The sequence below is a fragment of the Cinclus cinclus genome, chromosome 1, assembly GCF_963662255.1.
Source record: "Cinclus cinclus chromosome 1, bCinCin1.1, whole genome shotgun sequence".
NCBI classification, from domain to species: domain Eukaryota; kingdom Metazoa; phylum Chordata; class Aves; order Passeriformes; family Cinclidae; genus Cinclus; species Cinclus cinclus.
In genome coordinates this window covers 134229827-134249575 of record NC_085046.1, presented here as the reverse complement: position 1 = coordinate 134249575, position 19749 = coordinate 134229827, and the positions used below count along the sequence as shown (strand labels likewise).

General features: G+C 40.7%; 1 protein-coding gene across 2 annotated transcripts in view; it reads left to right on the top strand.

The window, feature by feature from the left end:
• The first annotated feature begins 579 nt into the window (after positions 1-579).
• Positions 580-19749, top strand: part of RSPO2 (R-spondin 2) — a 100393-nt gene continuing 81223 nt past the window's right edge. For both annotated transcript variants that reach the window (XM_062503424.1, XM_062503415.1), the window contains exon 1: positions 580-673. In XM_062503424.1, coding sequence (XP_062359408.1) covers positions 580-673 — 94 coding nt within the window. The remainder of the gene's footprint in view (positions 674-19749) is intronic.

Sequence of the window (19749 nt, the reverse complement as noted above, 5' to 3'; positions counted from 1 at the left end):
GCCCCGCGGCGCGGAGCCGCGCTCGGGACCCGGCGGCGGGACGGGGCGGCCGCGGGGCCGCGCCGCGGGAGGTAGGGGGGGGGGAGACGGCATCGCCACGCCGAGCCGCGACCTGAGCGCGTGTGGGCGGGGAGCGCCCCGCGCCGGGATAAATAGCGCTGTCCCCCGGCTGACAGCCCGTCCCGGGGCGTGCGGGGGCCGGCGGCAGCGCTCGTCCGTCGCTCTGGGACAGGCTTGGGGCTCTCGGTGACTCCGCTCCGCGGCCCCGCTCCTGCCCCCACCCGGGCTGCGATTTTCTTCTCTGTCTGGTTGTTTTTGGGGAGAGCCAGAGCAGGGGAGGGCCAGGAAAGCCCGGGTCCAAGCTTTTCACCTCTCTCTCCCTGCAGCACGGGGGAGATGCTGGAAGCGGCGGTGAGTTCGCAGCGCCCGAGAAGGGCGGCAAGAGGCGTGTAAACTCCTGCGGTCCCCAGCGGCAGCCGCTGCCCCGCGACCCTCCGCCGGCCCCTCCTCGCCCCGCACGCCGCCGGCCTCGCCGCCCCTCGCTGCCGCCGGAGGAGGCTGCCCACCCAGCGGCTCAGGATGCAGTTTCGCCTCTTCTCCTTTGCCTTGATCATCCTGAACTGCATGGATTACGGCCACTGCCAGCCCGGCCGCTGGAGACGCAGCAAGAGAGGTGAGTACCGCCGTCTGCTCACCCGGGACGCCGGCCGGGGCAGCTGCGGGAGCGCCCGTGGGGAAGGAAGGGCCCATCTCCGGCAGGTGAGCCGCGCTCCGGCTCCGCTGCCCCCGGGCCGGCACGTGGGGCGGCAGCGGGGGCGAGCCCGGGAGCGCGGGGCCGTGCCGGCGTGGAGACCGCTCCGCGGGGCTGCTCGCCGCCGTCCTGCGGCGGGGGTCGAGCCGGGAGCGGGAGGAGCGGCGAGGACGCGAGCTCCGATGGGAAGGGACCAGCCGGAGCCCGGGGCTGCCGGGGACGCGAATGTCCAGCGGTAGGGGCACGGCCCCCGGTCCCCGCGGCGTGTCCTCCCCGCGGGGCCGGGGTCTCGCTGGCCGCTGCCCACCGCGGGAGGGACCGCGGCGGGCGGGGGACGTCGCTGATGTCGCCGTCGCTCCTCGTCCAGCGGCTCGCGGGGGATCGCTGATAGCCCACGCAGTTAAGAGTCGCGTGTCCATGGGACGGACTTTGAGGCTGCTTTCCGTGGACGTTTCCGAGGCAGAAAGGCGCCTTCTTCCTTTCCATCCTCCGGCTCTGCCGTGCCGCTCCCGCGGGGCTGGGCCGCCGGGAGAGCCGCGGAGGCGGAGCGCACCGCGCCTGGCCCAGCGGATTTCTGTGCCGTCAACTTTTCTGGAAACGTGCAGATCCCTTTGAGGAAAAGACATAAATGCTGCGCTGGGGCTTCATTGGTTTCCCTAAACGCTGGTGTCGGGATGCCGGAGCTTGGGAGCCGGAGCGGTGCAATGTGCCAGTACAGCTCCCGTGTGGACGGAGAGGTTACTGCAGCGCTTTCCGGCTGGCGGCCCCGCCGAAGCTTCGGCTGGTTTCTTTTTTTTTTTTTTTTTTTTTAGTGGTAGGGTGGGTTCACCTTATTGTAAAATGTTTTTATTTTCCACGTATTCTGAATTATTTTTCTGTCCGTTTTCCTGTTATCTTCTCGGCCATGGATCCTCCTCACTTCTAAAGTTTGCTGAAAATAAGGTGGCTCAAGCTGCTGAGAAATCCGAATTTCTGAAAGAATTGCACTTTTAGCGGTATTATTTGGAAGGGGAGGGAGTTAACATCTCCAGTGTTAAGGTGCTACAAACAGTAATAAAACAGTGAAAAGAAAATAGTTTGCACTTTCATCACTTTCATGCATATATCACCTTCAGAGTAGGCACAAATAAAATTGTGAGGCAGTTTGGTTTTGATGGTTTTTCAACAGATGGTTTCCAGAGTTTAATTTATGTGTGTGTGGCTAAAACGATAGCAGTCCTTTAAAGTGACCAGACTATCTGTGCCTAACAAAGGGTATACTGTGTCTTTAATTAAATGTGGAACTACTTAGAGTGCTGGCTAGACAGCGGAGGGTGATAGTGGTATTTCTGCTTTACAACAGAGCTTAAGGGCTGCATTGTGGGAGTACTGAAATGAATAGACATCGAACTCAAGTTGTGTGAATTGTCCTCCTACAAAAACTTAAGCTGGTTTTAATTGATCTCATGTTCACTGATTGATCCTAGACCAATTGTTGTGCTTGTTGAACAGTTGGCTTTTCCAAAAGAGATTGGTTTAAATTAGTTTTTAGTTTAATTATTGGATAAATACGATCAGTATTGACAGTTGACTTACTGGCACTGTTTTGTGCTATCACCTAAGGGTTTTGTTTTGGGCTTTGAAGAATGCAGTCTTTTTCAGTTAATAAGTCTAAAGAAGTAAGCATAGCCATTTCTAAGCACTGAAAGGACAATCTAAGAATGTATTCAAATTATAGTGGATATTTGCCATGACACATCCAGTCTGAAGAAATGCTTTCATACAGGACCCAAAATTCCAATAATTTCACAATTTTTCCATATCCCATCTGCAAATAATCAGGCAGTCACTGTGGGGTACTGGCAGTTAAAATTTCTCTGGCATTCTGTTTTGTCTGTTACATGATCTCAGATGCTCCGTAATATCATTTTCTTAATGAAATACAATTTTTGGCACAGATGTAGTCTCCTGTGTGGTAGGAATCAACTGCATTCAGTCTGGAATTATGGGCAAATATAATGTGTAGCTGATTTTTTTAAAGCAGCTAAATGCACAATAAACTCTTAAGTGAACGTGCCTGTATTGGTGCTTGTGTGGATTTGTTGCTGATGTAGAATACTCTAGTAAAGAAGACTTAAGTAAATTTGAGGAGACGTTCCCAGAATTCCTCATTCACCATCTGCTTGCAACCCTTTCCCAAATCAAGGCTTGCCACATTACAGTAGAAGCAGAATAATAAAACAGGGTTCAGAAAGCAGTTTCTACCTTGCACTGATTTATGTTTTGTTAGTCAACGTCACATCACTAAATTTTTTTTTTTATAAACACGTAATAATCAACAGGCTCTATTTATTCCACTGCTGCTCTTGGTTACTTTTCCAGTTTATTAGAATATTGCTTTGTATAGTTGCTCAGAACAGAACCTTACTTGACTTAAAGCATCCCACCAAATTCTCTCTGGAAGTCACTGCCTTCAGCAGGTAATTATGGCCTTTTTGCCTTTCCCACAGAAGATATTTGAAAACCTGTTTAAGGGTTACCTAGCTTAAAGCTCAGTGGTATAACATGATGGCTGGTTAAGCCTAATCTTTCCTTGTTGAATTGTATAACTTGATTTTTTGTCTCTCTTGTAAGTCTTCTTCAATGAAAATTTGTATTTCTTTTTCAGATTTCATTAACAGTCAGTGTAAGATGGACAGCTTTATGTCTTAACATTTCACTGAATTTCACAGGGTGCATGAAAGACCAGAGGTTTTCCCTTTGAGATATGATGAAAATTTTCCAAAGAGTACCACAAGTCAAACTGGGGGTACACAGAAATGAAGAATCTCAGGCTGGTTTACTGGGAGGCATGATGGTATTCTGCAAAAGTTTTGACAGAAGAGAATATAGGGATCATTATAGACAGCCATCAAAAAACAGATGCTAACAAAATTCCCCAAGGGAAAAAGTCAATATGATAGCAGTGCCTTGATGGGAAGACTTTCGAGTCTACAGAGAGGCTCTCTACACTTGGTAAGACCAGCACTGGAATAGTAAAAAAATGTGAATGGGACATGTTCGCATAATTAAACCAGAAGTTTTTTATATCCAAGAACTCAAAACCTGTGGATGTAAAATACTTGCCTTTCCATTTAGTTCCTATTCATGGAGTGTCACAAGGGCTAAGGTGAATACTTGTGTCCTAGATGCTTAAACTCTGTGTTAGTGATACATAAAGGTGGAATACCTGTGGCAGTGGGTGAATGAGTGACAGTGGTGATGGCAAAATATCCACAGGTAGAAACAGGAGGAATACCTGGGGCAGGAAATTTCCCAAGTGTTTCTCAGACCGCAATATAACTTTGTGCAAAGTGTTAATTGAAGAATATGCATATATGGAGGGGCATGGTCACTGGGTTTGAAATTGTCAATTAAATCTTTATCATCTTAATGTAAGATGGGAATCGACCACAAACCTGCTATTATAGGAAGCTATTACATGGATTTTCAACTAGAAGAAAAACCTTCTTGGGTATCTTGAGGATTGTGATTTAGCTTTCCTAGCAAGGTACTTACCTGGTATAATCTTGGAACCTGTCTCAGCTGGACTGTGTGGTCAGGCTTTGGGAAAATAGATCCATCTGAGCATTAGGGAAAAAAAAATATGTTGGAAGTGCTTGACTGTAATAAATACTACATCCACTTTTACAAGGACTGTACTAGCTCCTAAAGGGTATGTATCTCAAAAGAGTCATACTATATGACTTTTAATTGTCTAGCATTATCCAAATATTTTAGCTATTATTAGCTATTCTCTCTTTTCTTTGAGGTTGAAACATGTTTTATGTTTGAAGGACAGTTGACTTTTTATCTGTGGGTTAAGACCTAAAATCCTATGCGGAAGTTATACTTTGAGATACTTATTTTCCTCAGGTGTCACATTAAGCAGTTGAAACAGAAACTGTAAAACAACTGAGGTGTGCTAACACAAGTAGTTATTTTCTAGGCACTCAAGATCTGGAGAAATGCTTTGGAGTGTGGTTTGTAGTGTAGCAACTATTCAAAAATTATTAGTTATTATTCATTTTTATAACACATTGTTACGACAGCAGTTAGCATGGTCTAATGCTGCAATCCTTGAAAAGTTAGAACTTTTAAACCTTTAGCTATTTACACTTATTATTTGGTACATCTGAGGAAGCTTCTTAAACCAAAAATCAAAATTTGTGTGAATGACTGAATACTGAACTAGCTAATGATGCAGTGTTACTGAGGATAAGCAATGCTCAAATGGTTTGTGGGGCTTTGCAGGAGAATGCTCAAAACACCAATTGCAGGATTCACTGTTGAAACAGACATCTAAGTTTAGGTGTTTGATTCAGCTTCCCGAAGTTGGTTTTTAGTGCTGCTTATATTTAAAAGATTTACTTCTGGGCTTGGTATTAACATGACTCTCTTCAGCAACCAGACACTAGGTAGGATACCTTGGGGCAAATCCTATGCATTTGACACCTTTGGGTATCCCATAGACCTGTTATAGGGGAAGCTAGAAAGGGGGAGCATGTTCTGGCACGGTGTTGGGGTGTGTGTATGCTTTTCCTTACCTGTATCCAGCCCTTCAGGTTCCATTATAGGTGACATGGGGTCAGGATGCTGGGCTAGATGGGTGTGCCTGATCAGACCTTGAAGTCTGTGTACATGCTGTTGTGTTAAAATCTACAGTAAGATTTACACTATGATGAAGAGCTTAGATTTGTATGGTTGATAAACTTGTCTTAACTGCAAATTTTTGCCTTTTGGGGGATGGAGTGGATACACATTTTCAAAGATTTGGTTGAAGACTCTCACTAAAGCAGCTCAAAATGCATGACAGATACTGAAAGTAAGTTTTTACACTAATATAGGGATAATTGTGGTGATAACAGCAAGAATGCAGTTTCTCAATTCAATGTGTCATTTACAATATACAGGCCAGTATAATTACTGTTCAAGTATGTTACCATGGTGTTGTTTACATAAGCTGCCTTTAAAAATATGGAAAATATGAAATTTTTAAAAGGTAGAAAGTGGAAGAGGTGCTTGCTATCAAAATTCAAAGAATAAAGAAATAAAAAATGGGCGGTTTCTTTGTTGGGCTTTTTCTTTCTGTTGCTCTTCCTGCCAAGACTGACTATCCCATGGAGATCTGCATTTAATTTCTGATCATCTAGCTATTTTTTAATACCAAAAACTTTAGCTAACTAGAGGGACTATCTAGTCAAACCTGCAGATCATCACAGATTGAAAACGTTGCCCATCTTACTGTACCTCTAACTTGAAAGCTATAGCTCACCATAACATCATTTCCAAAAATAAATCCTTGATTTTGAATTCTGGGGTGGGATTGATGTGACTAGAGGTAACTATCTGGAACATGAAGGTCTAAGTTTTCTTTTATAATTGATGTAGTGCTAATTGGTGCAGTCCATCAGACTGTTGGTACAATTTAACTCATCCTGTGGTAGGTGCCTGCTTTTGATCAGAATGTATATTCCTAACTAAATATAGGATTACTTGATTACCTCTATCTGTAATTGAAGTGTAGTTCAGCTGTACATTTTTAGTGTTAGCCCCTGAACTAAACTGAAATCAGCCCCCAGTGAGAAAGGATCCACACCTATATTAGAATTAAATGTTGGTGCAGCTCTTTACTTTAACAGATACAGTCCCTGAAAGCTCTAGTATCTCCTGTATTAGAGAATAAGTTTCAGGTATTTTTTAATAAATTCAATTCTTCAAGCATGCCCTTTCTTTTCACCTCAAAGTTTTGCTCAGGTGCAGTTGGAGAACCTTCTGTATTTGTCTAGGCTCCAAGTATTTTCTAATCCTTTTCTTAGTGAAAAGCATGACTTCATATGTGTTGGCTGTTGATAATGCACAAATGTAACAGCTTGATCCTTTCATCGTGGCGTGCTTTGGACACTGAAATTAGGTGCTGCCAGGGTTTGTTTACTCATTGTATTTGTAGTATGTGTTTAGCAGATGTAATGCTTTGGTGTCAGTGTAATGCTTCAACGTAATTTTGTGCAAGAGGAGTAAATATATCACTTTTTGGGACAGTAGCAGTGGGTTTAAACCTGTCCCCAAGTAATTTTTTGGTGTAGAGGACGGAATAGGCTTTGTACCACTTTTTGATACTTGGATTCTAACTAATACATCTTAGAAAGTAAGGTGTTGAAGTGTCAATTGGATCTTGCTTGGAGCACCATAAGGGAGATGCAGAGCTCTCTTTCCTGCCTACACCACGGTTTTGTCCAGGCAGCTCCATCCATGAAGACCACTTACTGATCACACCTTAGTGTTACACTTGTTGAGCTTAGCATATCTGTGAGCAGTAAGGTCCCTTGTAAGGCTGACTTGAATTCTAGCTCTGTCACTTTATTCTCTCTGTATTTGGCTCCTGTCCATTTTCACTAATACTTTTCAAAACTCTCAGGAGAAATGAGGTTGAAAGGGACCAAGGTGGTGTTCTCTGCCCCAAAAAGGCAGATGGTGATGCAACACATTGTCAAGCACAGGAAAGACAAGAGTGAAAGCATAAGTTTGCCAGCACTCTAATTTCACCTTTCTGGTGAAGTTTCTGCAGTGGAGGGGATGGGCGAGATGGAGGAATTACATGAAATTGGCATCTACGCATAATACCATTTCAAAATACTTAATTGGTGTGAAACCCATGTTCTGAGCATGGAATGGAGATGACAAGTGTAACTCCTGTGAAATAATGGACTGTAATGATATTTTCCTCTGAACCTAAAAGGATTTGAGACTTTAGTTTATGTCCTTACTTTGGGGTTTTTATGTCTTAGCTCTTTGATTTCAAACAGCTACACACATCTGTGACCTTTGTCTGTCAAACTGTGGTCCATGGAACAGCTGCTAGCATCTTCTGGATGTGTAGAGATCACACTGTCTCATCCTTGTGTTTGAGACAATCTACCTAAATACCTTTGAATGAAACACTCCAGTGAACTTCTATAGCTCTGCTTTAATCTTATCCTATTTTGATGCGAGTGGTTGTTACTTAACTTCAAATTTTAGTTTAAAATTTCTCTTTAGGGGACAGCATATAAAAGATTGGCAGTTAAACTTTCAGAAATTTCCTCTTGTTTGTGGACTTGACTATGCAAACTGTCAAATGCAAAAAGGATATTAAAGAAAGGAATAGAATTATAATGTGGGGAAGAGATGAATTTTTGCGGGAAAGCAGAGAAGTTAGAATTTGAGATACCTTGAAGATGTGATCAGTGGGTGGTTTTTAAGATCCCATCTGTTAAGATCTGGTGAGAAGTACAAAAAACCTTCATGTTCTTCAATGCAGTAATTGATCTGTTATGTATTTATTTCTGAAATACAAATTTCAGTAGAGACAAGTACTTGATGTATCTATAAGCTTTTGTCCTTTTATGAGGTAATGTTTTCTCCTTTATTTCCTCTTTTGTTGATTTTATGAGGTGGTCAGAAGACTGTAACTTGGGAAATGTAAGCAATTACAGGTTACATGCAGAAAATTTAGAAGAGTTGTACAGTTCTGTAATTTTGTTTCGAATACCACCCATACACACACACTTTCAGTGGAAATGTGTGTTATTTGATGAGGATAATGGCAAATCTCATGTACAGGTAACACAGACCCAAATTATCATGAAGGTAATTCTACTGTGATTCTGTTTGCAAAAATATTTTTTCTCTCTAGGATTTAAATCTAAAAATAATCAAAAGGACATGGTTTATGGACTGAGTCTCAAATTTACCTCACAGAAGCTTTTGTCTATGTTTTTCGTGAGAATTGTCAAGATTTTCTTCATCTTGATGAAAACTAGACCCAAACATAGATGTAGTGAGATGGAGGAAGGGACATGGAAGATGAGTAATGTTTGTGATGTTGGCTTTTAGGATGGTATTTTTTTTAAATCACTGGACAGTTGCATGAGTGCTAGCTCCAAAGCAGATTATGTGCAGTAATGAAAACAGTGTTTGTGCCTTTTTATCTTGGAAGATACTTGTACTGCTTTTGCACTGCAAAGGGGCAAGTGTATTTGTGTTAGAGAATTGCAGTGCTGCCATGAAATACAAACTTCCTGATCCAAGCACATTATTTTCTTTTTTGAGTTGAAATGCTGGCTGAAATATGTTGCACACAACATATACTCTGCAGTAATGTATGGTCTTCTCAGCCGTATGGTTGCCACCTTTGAAATACCAAAAAAACTCCAAACTAGCCACATCAGACAAAAGGCTGTTGTGCATGCACAGATTAATCTGCACGTGTATAGCAGCACTGACAAAACCCATCTTGTCCATACTAAAACTTTATGGGCAAGATGGAAACAACTGAAACAGCAGTTGTGCTTAGTAAAGATAGATGTTACTGATCCACTCTTTCTTCTTTCTGGAATTACTCAAAAATTTTGGTAGATACCATGTGTTTTTATTATAAACCTTCCAACTTACACAGTGTTTCCACTGCCAAGCATGTGGCTGACACTCTTTTTGAATGGCCACTAAAGTTCCATTATCTTTTGCTTTATCTATATTGAGATGGATGAGCTGAGGTGAGGCCCTGTAGTCTTGGCCCTGCTTAGATGACAGCCTCTGAACTAAGGTCACCAGAGCAGAAATCAGAAATCTGTCCAGGATTCCCTTCCTATAGCAGACATGTTCTTTGGCCCTTCAAGCTAGTTCAGACCTGGTTTGCATCTCAGTTTACACAGTGCACACTCATAATGGGACGGGCATGGATTCAGTTTTGACTCAGCAGGAATAACTGTAACTTGGCACAATCACTGTGATGCACACAAGATGCATTAGGTTGTGTTCACAACACAGCAGCTGCTGGTTTAAGTTTGCTTAAAGCTTTTAGCAATTATTGTGAAATACAACTAGCCTCTGATCTGAGATGCTTCACTCTTGCAAGAAACCTAAACCTAAAGAGCATTTCACAGGCAGTTTGCTTATTTATCTGTTGGCATCAGGTTACGTGGTTTACTTTCACTGGAAACATTCTCAGGAGGTGGTTTTACCTCTAAATTTGGTTTCCCGTCTTCTCCAAAATGGGCAGTGTTCCCTTCCTTACTTTGCTGAGTGCAAGGAAAACTGACACTCTGAGGGACATCTGAGGCAAGGCACCTTTTGGAGTAGGGTAACTGTGTGCCTTTGCTGTTGTGATCTACTCCTGTGGCAGCAGAACACTTCTTCAACTTAAGTTCCTTGCCTGGGCCATGCAGAATGTGCCTGGCCTGCATGCATCTGTCTTGGTCTTTTTTAAGTTTTTCAGGAAATACTGATTGCACATGGTAATCATTATTATATATTGCATGTTTGGTTTTACCTGATGTAGTCCAGTGTTGGGAATTCTGCCTCCCTGGTAAGAGGGTACCTTTAGGATGTCAGAGGGACTGCTTTCATTGTTAGTTTTTCTACCTGTAAAGGCTGTGATTCATAAATATATATACGTATACACACGTACATATACATCAATGAAAATGATAACAGAAAATAAATCCCTCTTTCCTGCAAATGCTAAGTAGCTTTCCAATGTGAAATGTTAATCCTATGGCAGTAGGGATGTAAATAATGTCATCATCTAATTGAAGTGGTGCTTTTGGATGGGTACTTTGGCTTCCAACTCTATTTCTTAAAGCACTATTGCAATATGCTGGATCGCAGCACCTTTGCTGATGCTGAGATGACACTGGGTCATGGCTTCTCTTTTTAGCTATAATGAAACTGCATAATTACAAGTGTGTCTCATAATTATTTTATTAGTCTCAGACTGTGCTGAATTTCATTTGTGGCCTTCCAAGTTGTTTTGGAATACAATTTTAGGAAGGGCTTATGGCTGTAATTAGGAATTAAAATCAAAGGAATCTGCAATATTTTTTGTAGTGTTTAAAGTAACTTCTTTTTTTCTTTTTTGCTATAACGCTTACTTTGGCTCCAGTTTACTCTGTTTTTTTGAGGGGGTTGGTTTGGTTATTTAATATAGATTCTTATAAAAATAGAAAACTGACCTGCTTTGATGTAAAATGTGTGGTTTGAAACTGAGGAGCAAATCTGCAAAATTTATATTTAAGTGAACAGAACCTGTAGTTCTACACAGTGTCTATCTAGTGCTCTACAGATGCAGAGTAGTAAATATATATATTTATACTCCTTTTGAAGGGTTCAGTAAGCAAAACTGACATCTGGAGAGGAAGAAGAGGCATAGAATATCCTTTTTATTAGTGGTTTGGAACAAAGTTTGGTATCTGATCTCTAGTTTTGATTCTCCATATTCACTGGATTATGTAGCCCCTCTGTGTTGAAGGCGTGTACTTGCAGAAAAAAAAATATTTCCACCATTTAGTTTAGTGTTCAGCCTCATCTGTATCTCTTTGAGCAAGAAAGATAATAATTCTCTAATTGTTCTGCATGTTGTAAGTGCTCCATCCATCTCTTTTTGTATGGTCTCTGCAACCCAATACAGAGACTTGTGTATTGTGTTAAAGGGAATCTAGTTTTGCTCTACTTTGAGTACAAAAAGAGGATAATACGGGATATGGGTTTTTAAAAAAATCTTATTTGCATCTTGCCGGCAGTATTCTGGAAAATACTCTCAATCCAGGGACCTCAACAAGCTCGAGAAATCAAAAGAAAACCCATAAATTTCAACAAGAAGTGCAAAGCCCTGCAGCTGGGAAAGAACAACCCCATACATCTCTATGAGCTGGGGGGCAATCAGCAGGAAAACAGCTTGGCAGAAAGGGCCCTGGGGACATGGTGGATGCTGTGCTGAACACGAGCCAGCCAGTAGTTCCCGTACTGCTAGGAAGGCCTATAGTGGTCTGGATTACCAACAGGTGATCATTCCACTTCAGTCAGCAAGGGTGAAGCACAGCTGAATGCTGTGTCCTTCTCTGGGCTCCTCAGTACTAGAGAGAGTTCAGCAAAGGACCACAAAAATGATTAAGGGACTGGAGCATCTCTCCTGTGAGGAATGGTTGAGAGAGCTGGGACTGTTCAGCCCAGAGAAGGCACAAAGGGGTTCTCATCAATGTAGCTGAAAGGGAGGGTGAATTAGGTCAGGACCAGGCTCTTGCCTGGTGCTCAGTAACAGAATGAGAAGCAATGAGCACAAACTGAAACATGGGAGGTACCCTCTGAACATCAGGAAAGACTTCTTTACAGTGCAGGTGACTGAGGACTGGCATGTGTTGTCCAGAGAGGTTGTGGAGTATCTGTCCTTGGAGATACTCAAAAGTCATACACATGTGCTCCTGGACAGCAGCATTTGTTCGGCCCTACTTGAACAGGATAATCAGACCAAATGGGTCCTTTCACCTCCAGAAACTTCCTTCCAAGTTCAGCCATTCTGTGAGAGATGGTTTGGAAATTTATTGGCTACCTGGCTTGAACTTGCTATTTTATTTTTAGTAATAGCCAGCTGTGGAGAGGAAACAGTCCATTCCTTTAGGAAGCCTTAGGATAAGTGACAGAATCATGTGCAATTGCAGTCCCATTGGTGTTGTTGGAGTACTAAAATCAACCCAGAGAATCTTCTTGGTATTTAGCAGTAGCACAGGTTGTCATTAAAAAAATTCTCTGTAATGCTAATTTTTCATCCCACAAGTTCCTTGCTCCTCCATTTTCCTTCTCTCAAATATTTACAGATGCCAAAATGTGCACTGTGGATGTAGTAATTAAGATACTAGACCTGACTCTGGTCTCCCTCATTTTGTAGTAAATCTGGGGGAGATGTCAGTATGTCTCAGGCAAAGTGGATATTCCTGAGATGGTCCTTGCTCTAGGATATTGCTGTCAAATTGGTGATGCTATATTTGAGAACTGTTTAATTATTTAACTCTTTCATCAGACTCCTGTAAAAGTCTCGCTGCTTTCAACTTTTATTTCAGTTATTGTAATTAGCAGTGGCATCAATATGTAGGGGTTTATTTTAGCTTTGGAAGAGGGCTTTTCTCTAATAGCTTTCCAAGCAGGTCCTAAGTGAAACTATTGCATATTGAGCCTGATGTAGCATGAGGCTCATTGGGTAAAATAACATTAGTCTGTGCTACTTAAACACACTCTGGAAGGCTTAAGAAGGAGAGGAAGGAAAATATTTGAAGAGATCAACTTGATGTGGTTGAATACATGTAATGTCACCTGAGAAGGATTAGAATTTGCCAAAGCTTGGCCTGAATGAAGACCTCCATTTAGGGCATGTGTTCCTACCAGACCAACTACAGTAGTTTTTCTGTGCACAGTTTTCTACCAGCCATCATAGAGTGAAAGAGTTCAGTGATTTACTTGGCTTCTGTGTCTCAGCTGTAGTAAGCTTAAAAAAAAATAAAAAGGTCTCAGTTTAACATTCCTTCTCCTTATTAGCTGCAGCTGGCTTTTTCTAATTACTAAAGTCAACATTTTTTTCATCTGCATTCTGTTGCTTTTATCCTGTTGGGAGCACAGTGTATACACTCTAGCTGATAAGCAGCTACACGTGTAGTTCATATCCATAGATGTGGACAGCTTCAAAAAAAATACATGCACTGACACTTCAATATTCCAAGACAAGACCAGTGGAGTTGTTAGTATCGATGATACTTCATTCAATGGTATTTGCTTTCTGTTTAGGTGGTGTTAGCAAACTCAGTGACCTTATTCTTAACAACACGTTTACTGTCATTGTGTCTTTGAAAATCATGTGTTCTTCTGTTTCTTGATAGTGTTTTAGAGCGCTCAGGATGCATTCCCATGCACTTTTCTGAAGTGATGGGTGTCTCTTATAGGTGTGGAAATGGAGTCCTGGGATTACAAATTGAAGTAGAAGAGAAAGACAGCTGGGGATGCTTTGTACCTCTGGAAAAACAAATCACAAGTGGTGTTCTCCTTTTGCTCAAGTCTGCTACAGAATTGAGATAGGGTTTGAAGAAAATTAAATGACTGATTGTGCCAACATCATGCAACTAGAACAGATGTTCACCACAGCAGGCCCCTATAGCCATCTGTGCTAAATCTGAGGTTTGACTATTGAATGGTAAAGTGGGTAAGCTTTTATATAGCAATAAAAAATTGCAAATTTTCGTATTAATATTATAAATTTTTTAGAGGAATTACTTAGTCTCATGCTTCTAGATATAGACTTGAGTATCACAGACTGGGAATACTTTTAAATGGGAGATGAATTTGCCATTACCATCCAGAGATTTCTGATACTTTTCTCTAAAGCACTGGCTGCTGCTGGAGTGAGCCATGCTTCTGCTCAGTATAAAAGTTTCCATGTAGAATTTTTGTTGCAGAGTTTCCTTTTCAACACAAAATGGTAATTGAGTCTACATACTGGGGTTGATCTTTAAAAATACCTCAAGTCACAGTTAAGTTTGGTGGATATGTAATGAAAAAAAGCACACAATGAAATGCAGTGCTGTGGAGGAATAGCCTGTCTCTCAAGAGACTTATATTGCAATGATTTAACATCAGAACTATTTACAGTTAACCTTCTTTTGCATTTACATCTCATACCACTAAATTATGAAATTGTGACTAAGATTTAAGCATTATGCTTAGCCACAAACATAGTTATCGCAGCTTGTTAATGTGTTTGTTTCTTGCTTTTGTTATTCATTCTTAGTTTGTAACAGAAACTGTCCTTATAGTAATCATATGGAGATCCCCATGATATTCTACTCTGTGCAATATTTTTTCTTATGTTTATATATGTTTAGCTAAGAAAAAATCTGATTAGTTGAATGCTCTTAATAATATTCAAGTACATCCTAGAGCTTTGCATATGCTGTTTGATGTTCCATTTTACAGCTTTACTTAAATGCACTGCAGGGATTGTGGTTTAGTGGTGAGAGCATGAAATTTGAATCCAAGGTGCCTGGTTCTCTTACCAACAGAGCTGGTCAGTATGTTTAAAACCAGATTCTTCTACCCCACCACCCCATAACGGATTTTTGCATGTGTGTCTACAAGTTTTTTTTCTCTCTCTCTTTTTCTTAAATAAATACTGAGAAGCTTAAGCAGGCACTGTAAGTCTCTCTCCCTCCTGTGCCACAGTACCTTTGGAATAGAGGGTGGTGTTTTATCACAGTGCAGTTTAAATTATATCAGTGGCATGCATGGCTAACAGGTCCTAGAGTGTTAATCTCTAGGCATTTATATGGTTATTATGAAGGATAATAAGCACATAAATAAGTTTCCTGCCTCCAGGTTTATTGACTGAGCACACACCAGCATGAGAACATTGCATTTATGACAGTGTTTTAGGAGCTTTAGGAAGTGCTGGCTCTATCTGATGTGAAGTCTTCTGTGCTATCATGTCTATCAGAACTGGGATAGAAAAATCTGTTTGACTCTACATCCATGCTCTGCAGGGTGCAGAAACTGCTACTGCCTGTTTTCATTACTAGTTAAGTGTTTGAAAGTATTTAAATGGGGTTTTATCCTGATATTTAAACTTTCGGATACAGAGGATGCAGCTCTTCAGTTGCAGGTAGGTATTTCCAGTAGGTGGAATTGTTATATGAAGAATTAATGTATTCACAAAAAACCAAAAAAACCCAAAAAACCCCAAAAGCAAACAAACCCCCAAATTATTTTTAATTTCCTTCCAAACTGAGGTAACTATGTTATCAGATACCTCAGAACTGGGCTGTGCAATTAAGATGTCTTAGAGGCCCACAGTTAGAGTTACTAAGCTGAACACCTTACTAAGTTTACCTTACCTGAAAGTGGGAACATAGCTTCAAACACTTAAGGTATTCTCAAAATTAAGAAATGTATATTTCTTATATTAAGAATATAAGAAAAGAAGATACCATTTTTGTGTTTGCCTCTTCAGAGCTGTCACTATCTTTTCTTTAATTCTCCACTCTCTTATTATTCACATTGCAAACATAATCTGTGTAATCAGCCAAGTAGCTGATAATAGGTTTTTTTACCAAGTAGTTTTTTAGAAACATATGACTTGTTTTACATTTTTAAGACTGTATTTGCATTTCCATGGAATTATGAAAAAAAATTCAATAGGCCCTTGCCAAATATTAATTCTAATTTCTGCTTAAAATGTATTGAATGGTAAGCACTGAGAGTACACAGGTAAATTGAATACATTTTTATCTTCTTTATGAAGGAATTCTCATTTGAATTTAAAAGAAGTGCTGTAGTCATTGGTTGTCATTTTTCAGGATGACACCCAGCCTGCTGTGTCTTAAATGGATCTGAAATACAGAAGCTAGTATATTTAATTTCATTTTTAATAGTGTTCCTGCAAAATGTGGAGATAGCTATATGTTTCTGAAAGCAAACATGCTCCATCTGTTCTAGTTCAAGATTTCTAAGTCTGGTCCATCTTCTTTGAAGTCTCAGACTCTGATGCCTGGAGTTGACAACAGGGAGGATGACAGAATATTTGGTGGATGTTTTGAATGTGGCAAGTACAAGCAGGATGTAAAGCTCAGTGGTGTTGGGTCGAATTAGAGTGATGTCTTGCAGCTAAGTTTATGCAGTGTGGAAGCATTCAGTTTGAGTTGCCTTTTTAATAGATCATTTTCTAAATCAGATACTTTTGTATATTCAAAGTTCTAATTTTTCAATCCAATTTTTCCACTATGTCTAAAGACATCTATTTTGCTCTTCTACCCTCCCCTCTCTACTTAAATTGTTTTGCTGCTCCACTTCTCAGCCATGTGTGGCTAGGGCAGCATAAATATAATTTATTCTTCCTTCACTGCTTGTCCAAGTGTCTATAAACTCTTTGATTTGCCTGCAAATCCAGCACTTTCTCAAAGCATATTGCTGAAAATTCCATGTTTATTTGAAATACCACCTTCTTGTCTCCCAACATCCAAAAAAACCTGTCCTTATTGAAATGGCATAATTGGTTCATTTTTGTCTTGGAAGATAACTTTGTAGGGAATTTTGAAGTTTTTTTAAAATCTAGTAATTTGAGGTATTTTCAGAATTGTATGAATTATTGTTTTGCAATGATTAATTGATTTTGCTAAATATTTAGAGCAGAATGACTGCAGTGATAAGGCACTCTCTCACATACACAGAAGGTATATTTTCATTTCCCGGTTCTCAACACACGTGACCTTGGTGAAGTTGTTCAGAAAATGTCCTGTGTCCACCTCTCTTTTTCTGGAAAATGGGACATTTGCTCCTTGCATAGTCTTGCAACAGCCCTACAATGGTGAAGACACTGCCCATCTGAGAAATAAATTAAATTCTGTTGTCTAGTATTTTGGTTTTGCTTGTGTTCTGCTATGTGTTTTTTTTCTGGTCACATATTTGTAGATCTGTCGAATCTTGAAGATCTGAGATCTGTTCCTTACATATTTTCTTCTTTTAGTGCCTTTATCTGGGATGTTTTTTAGAAGCTTTCTTCCTAGAAGTAAGACAATGATTGAAATCTAATGCTTGGACTTTAGAGCACAGCATTTCAATTTGCTTAAACTGCTCTGTAAATTCCATAGGGCAGAGATATAGGGAGACTTCTGGCCCTGTGAGATGAATTACTTATGCTGGCCTGGGTGGAATGAGAATATCACCACTGGTTTACAAGTGTCAGACAAAATGTTGTAACAGTTGGATGTGTTTGTGAAGAAGCTTTGCTTATTTACTGCTTTTCCTGGGTTCTGGTAGGAACTGGTAGTTCTTAGTTCTCATGTCATATGTGAAGATTATAATGAAGCCTTAGGTGCCTTAGATGTAGCTGAAGTGAGCTGGAAAACAGGCTATTTCCACTATAGAGCCAAGCTTGTTACTAATGCTCAATAAAAATAAGAGAATGGGATTTCCTTCAAGTTTCTGAATTTTATTTACTCAGCTTAGTTTTAGCATGTAAAATCTTATGGGCATGAATGAGATTAAGTAACACACACTCCAGTTAGCATTGTTTCAGACTTGGCAATAAACAAACTTTGCTCTTTTCAGCCTCTCAGTAGATAAATGCTTCATATTTTATTAGAACAATTTGGGTCCTGACATGAACTGTAAGCCTGTTAAGCCTGTAATATAGTGATTAAAATTGGAAAAATACAGGATGCAAATATGTTCTTCATTATGTACTTTAATGCCAACCAGACATGTAGTGTGCAGTCTAGAACATGATAGCTGGAGTGTACTAAGCAACTAGCAAATTGTTGACAAGGCTCATCTGCTATTAGTTTGTGTTGGGGTTAAGAGAAAAAGACCTTGAGAAATTTCAACTGTTTGACATTATATGTTGATGCCTGTTGCATCTGTCTGGACACAGCTTAAATAGACAGGGCCAGTACCTTTATTACCTCCAGCTCAGTATTCTTCATTGAGGCAAGAAAGAGGGAAAACTAAAGAATATGTGAAGAATTCATCAGTAAATCTTAGATAAGAAGACAACTCCTCAGTTATGAGAGTGGCTACTTTTTTACATTGGGAATAATAATAAATGTAATCCTAGTCTATGAAGCAGTAAACCGAGCTGTTCTATGTTACCATGATCTTTTAGTGTGGGACTGGTTTTCCTTCCCAAATTTAATCTGAAAGTTGAACATATCACTTGAAAGGTGAGAAAGAATTAATTCCTAACGATAGCATCTGCTATGAGGAGTTTGGAAGTGATGGTAATGGTTTCAGTTGCCAATAAATGAGTTGCTTAGTGGGGAAAATCAGCCTCCAAACACTGGTCTCCACATTGGAATGTGTCTATCTTATCTGTGGGGAGCATGCACACAGAAAGGAAGCTTGAAAGCCTTTTGAATGCAGTTTTAATTCTCCCATGCACTGTTTTCCTCTTGGATTGTCAAGATATTATACTTCTGCTTGAAAAAGGTGAAAGACAAAATATTGCTCAAGAGTCCTCATTATGTAATTGAATTATGCTTGGAAAGGACCTCTAATTGCGATGACCCGAACGTGTTAACCCAGCATTGCTACGTCCACCATTAAACTACTCCCCTAAACACCCCATCCATGTTTTCTGAAGGGATGGGACCTCATGGGGACTTCCCTGAGCAGCCAGTACCAATTCTTCTTTACCATGGCTGCAAGAAATATGCAAGCTATCATTGGTTAGTGGTTCTTCCATTTCTGTTACTAAACTCAGTAATACATTTCTGCAGTTGCTTGGATTTCCCTGTGTAAGCCACTGTCCAGCAGCTCCCCAGCTTTTTTCCATCTCATCTGGCACAGCCTCACCATGGAGTGCTTGGAAATATGGCCAACATTGACCAAACTAACAAACTTTTTCACTTGGTACCAAAGACAGCTTGGATCCCCTTTTAGATCCTTTTTGCCAGATTAAATCAATTCAAGCTCCCACATGGTGCACAAAATACGGGGGCTGGACTCACAGCTGCTTTCAGGAGATGTTCACCCCTTCAGGAATCCCACTCTATTTAGCTGGACTTGCCCCAGGAGACAAACTGTCCCTCAGCCCTTGCTCTGCTGACCTGGACAGGCCCTTCCTCTGGCACAGGACAGGATGCAGACCGGGCTCAGCTCAGCCACTGCCTCACTCCAACGCTGCAGAAGCCTTGAGCTCCTTGCTGGGCCCCATTTGCCTCTCTCTACTGGGCGCTCCAGGACCAGACTGCCTGCTCACACAACTGCTTACAGGGGTGATTTGTGATGTTTCAAAAATTTTTGAAGTTCATAAATGGTCCTGTTGTCCTAAAATAGGTTCTTTTACCCAGAGTACATCAAACCCACTGTGTGCTGTAGAGATTTGTATTGCTTATACCGAAAGACATCATGTTTCTTTTGTAAAGTTTCCCTTTCTAGTCCATGGAGTTTGTCCTGAAGATATGTTTGTTTTGGCTTCCAAGCCAGACAGACTTTGCATAAGTACATTTGCATAAGTAAAAGAACAGTCATTTTATAAATGGAGGAGACATTCTTTTGAAATCACCAAATTAATGATAAGTTAATTACTTACTGATTTAATAATGCAGCAAAATTAGTGTATTGCATTAGCGTGCTGATATATTATTTCCTTTTTCTTACAAGCCAGCATAGCAAAAATTTCAGGTCTTCAT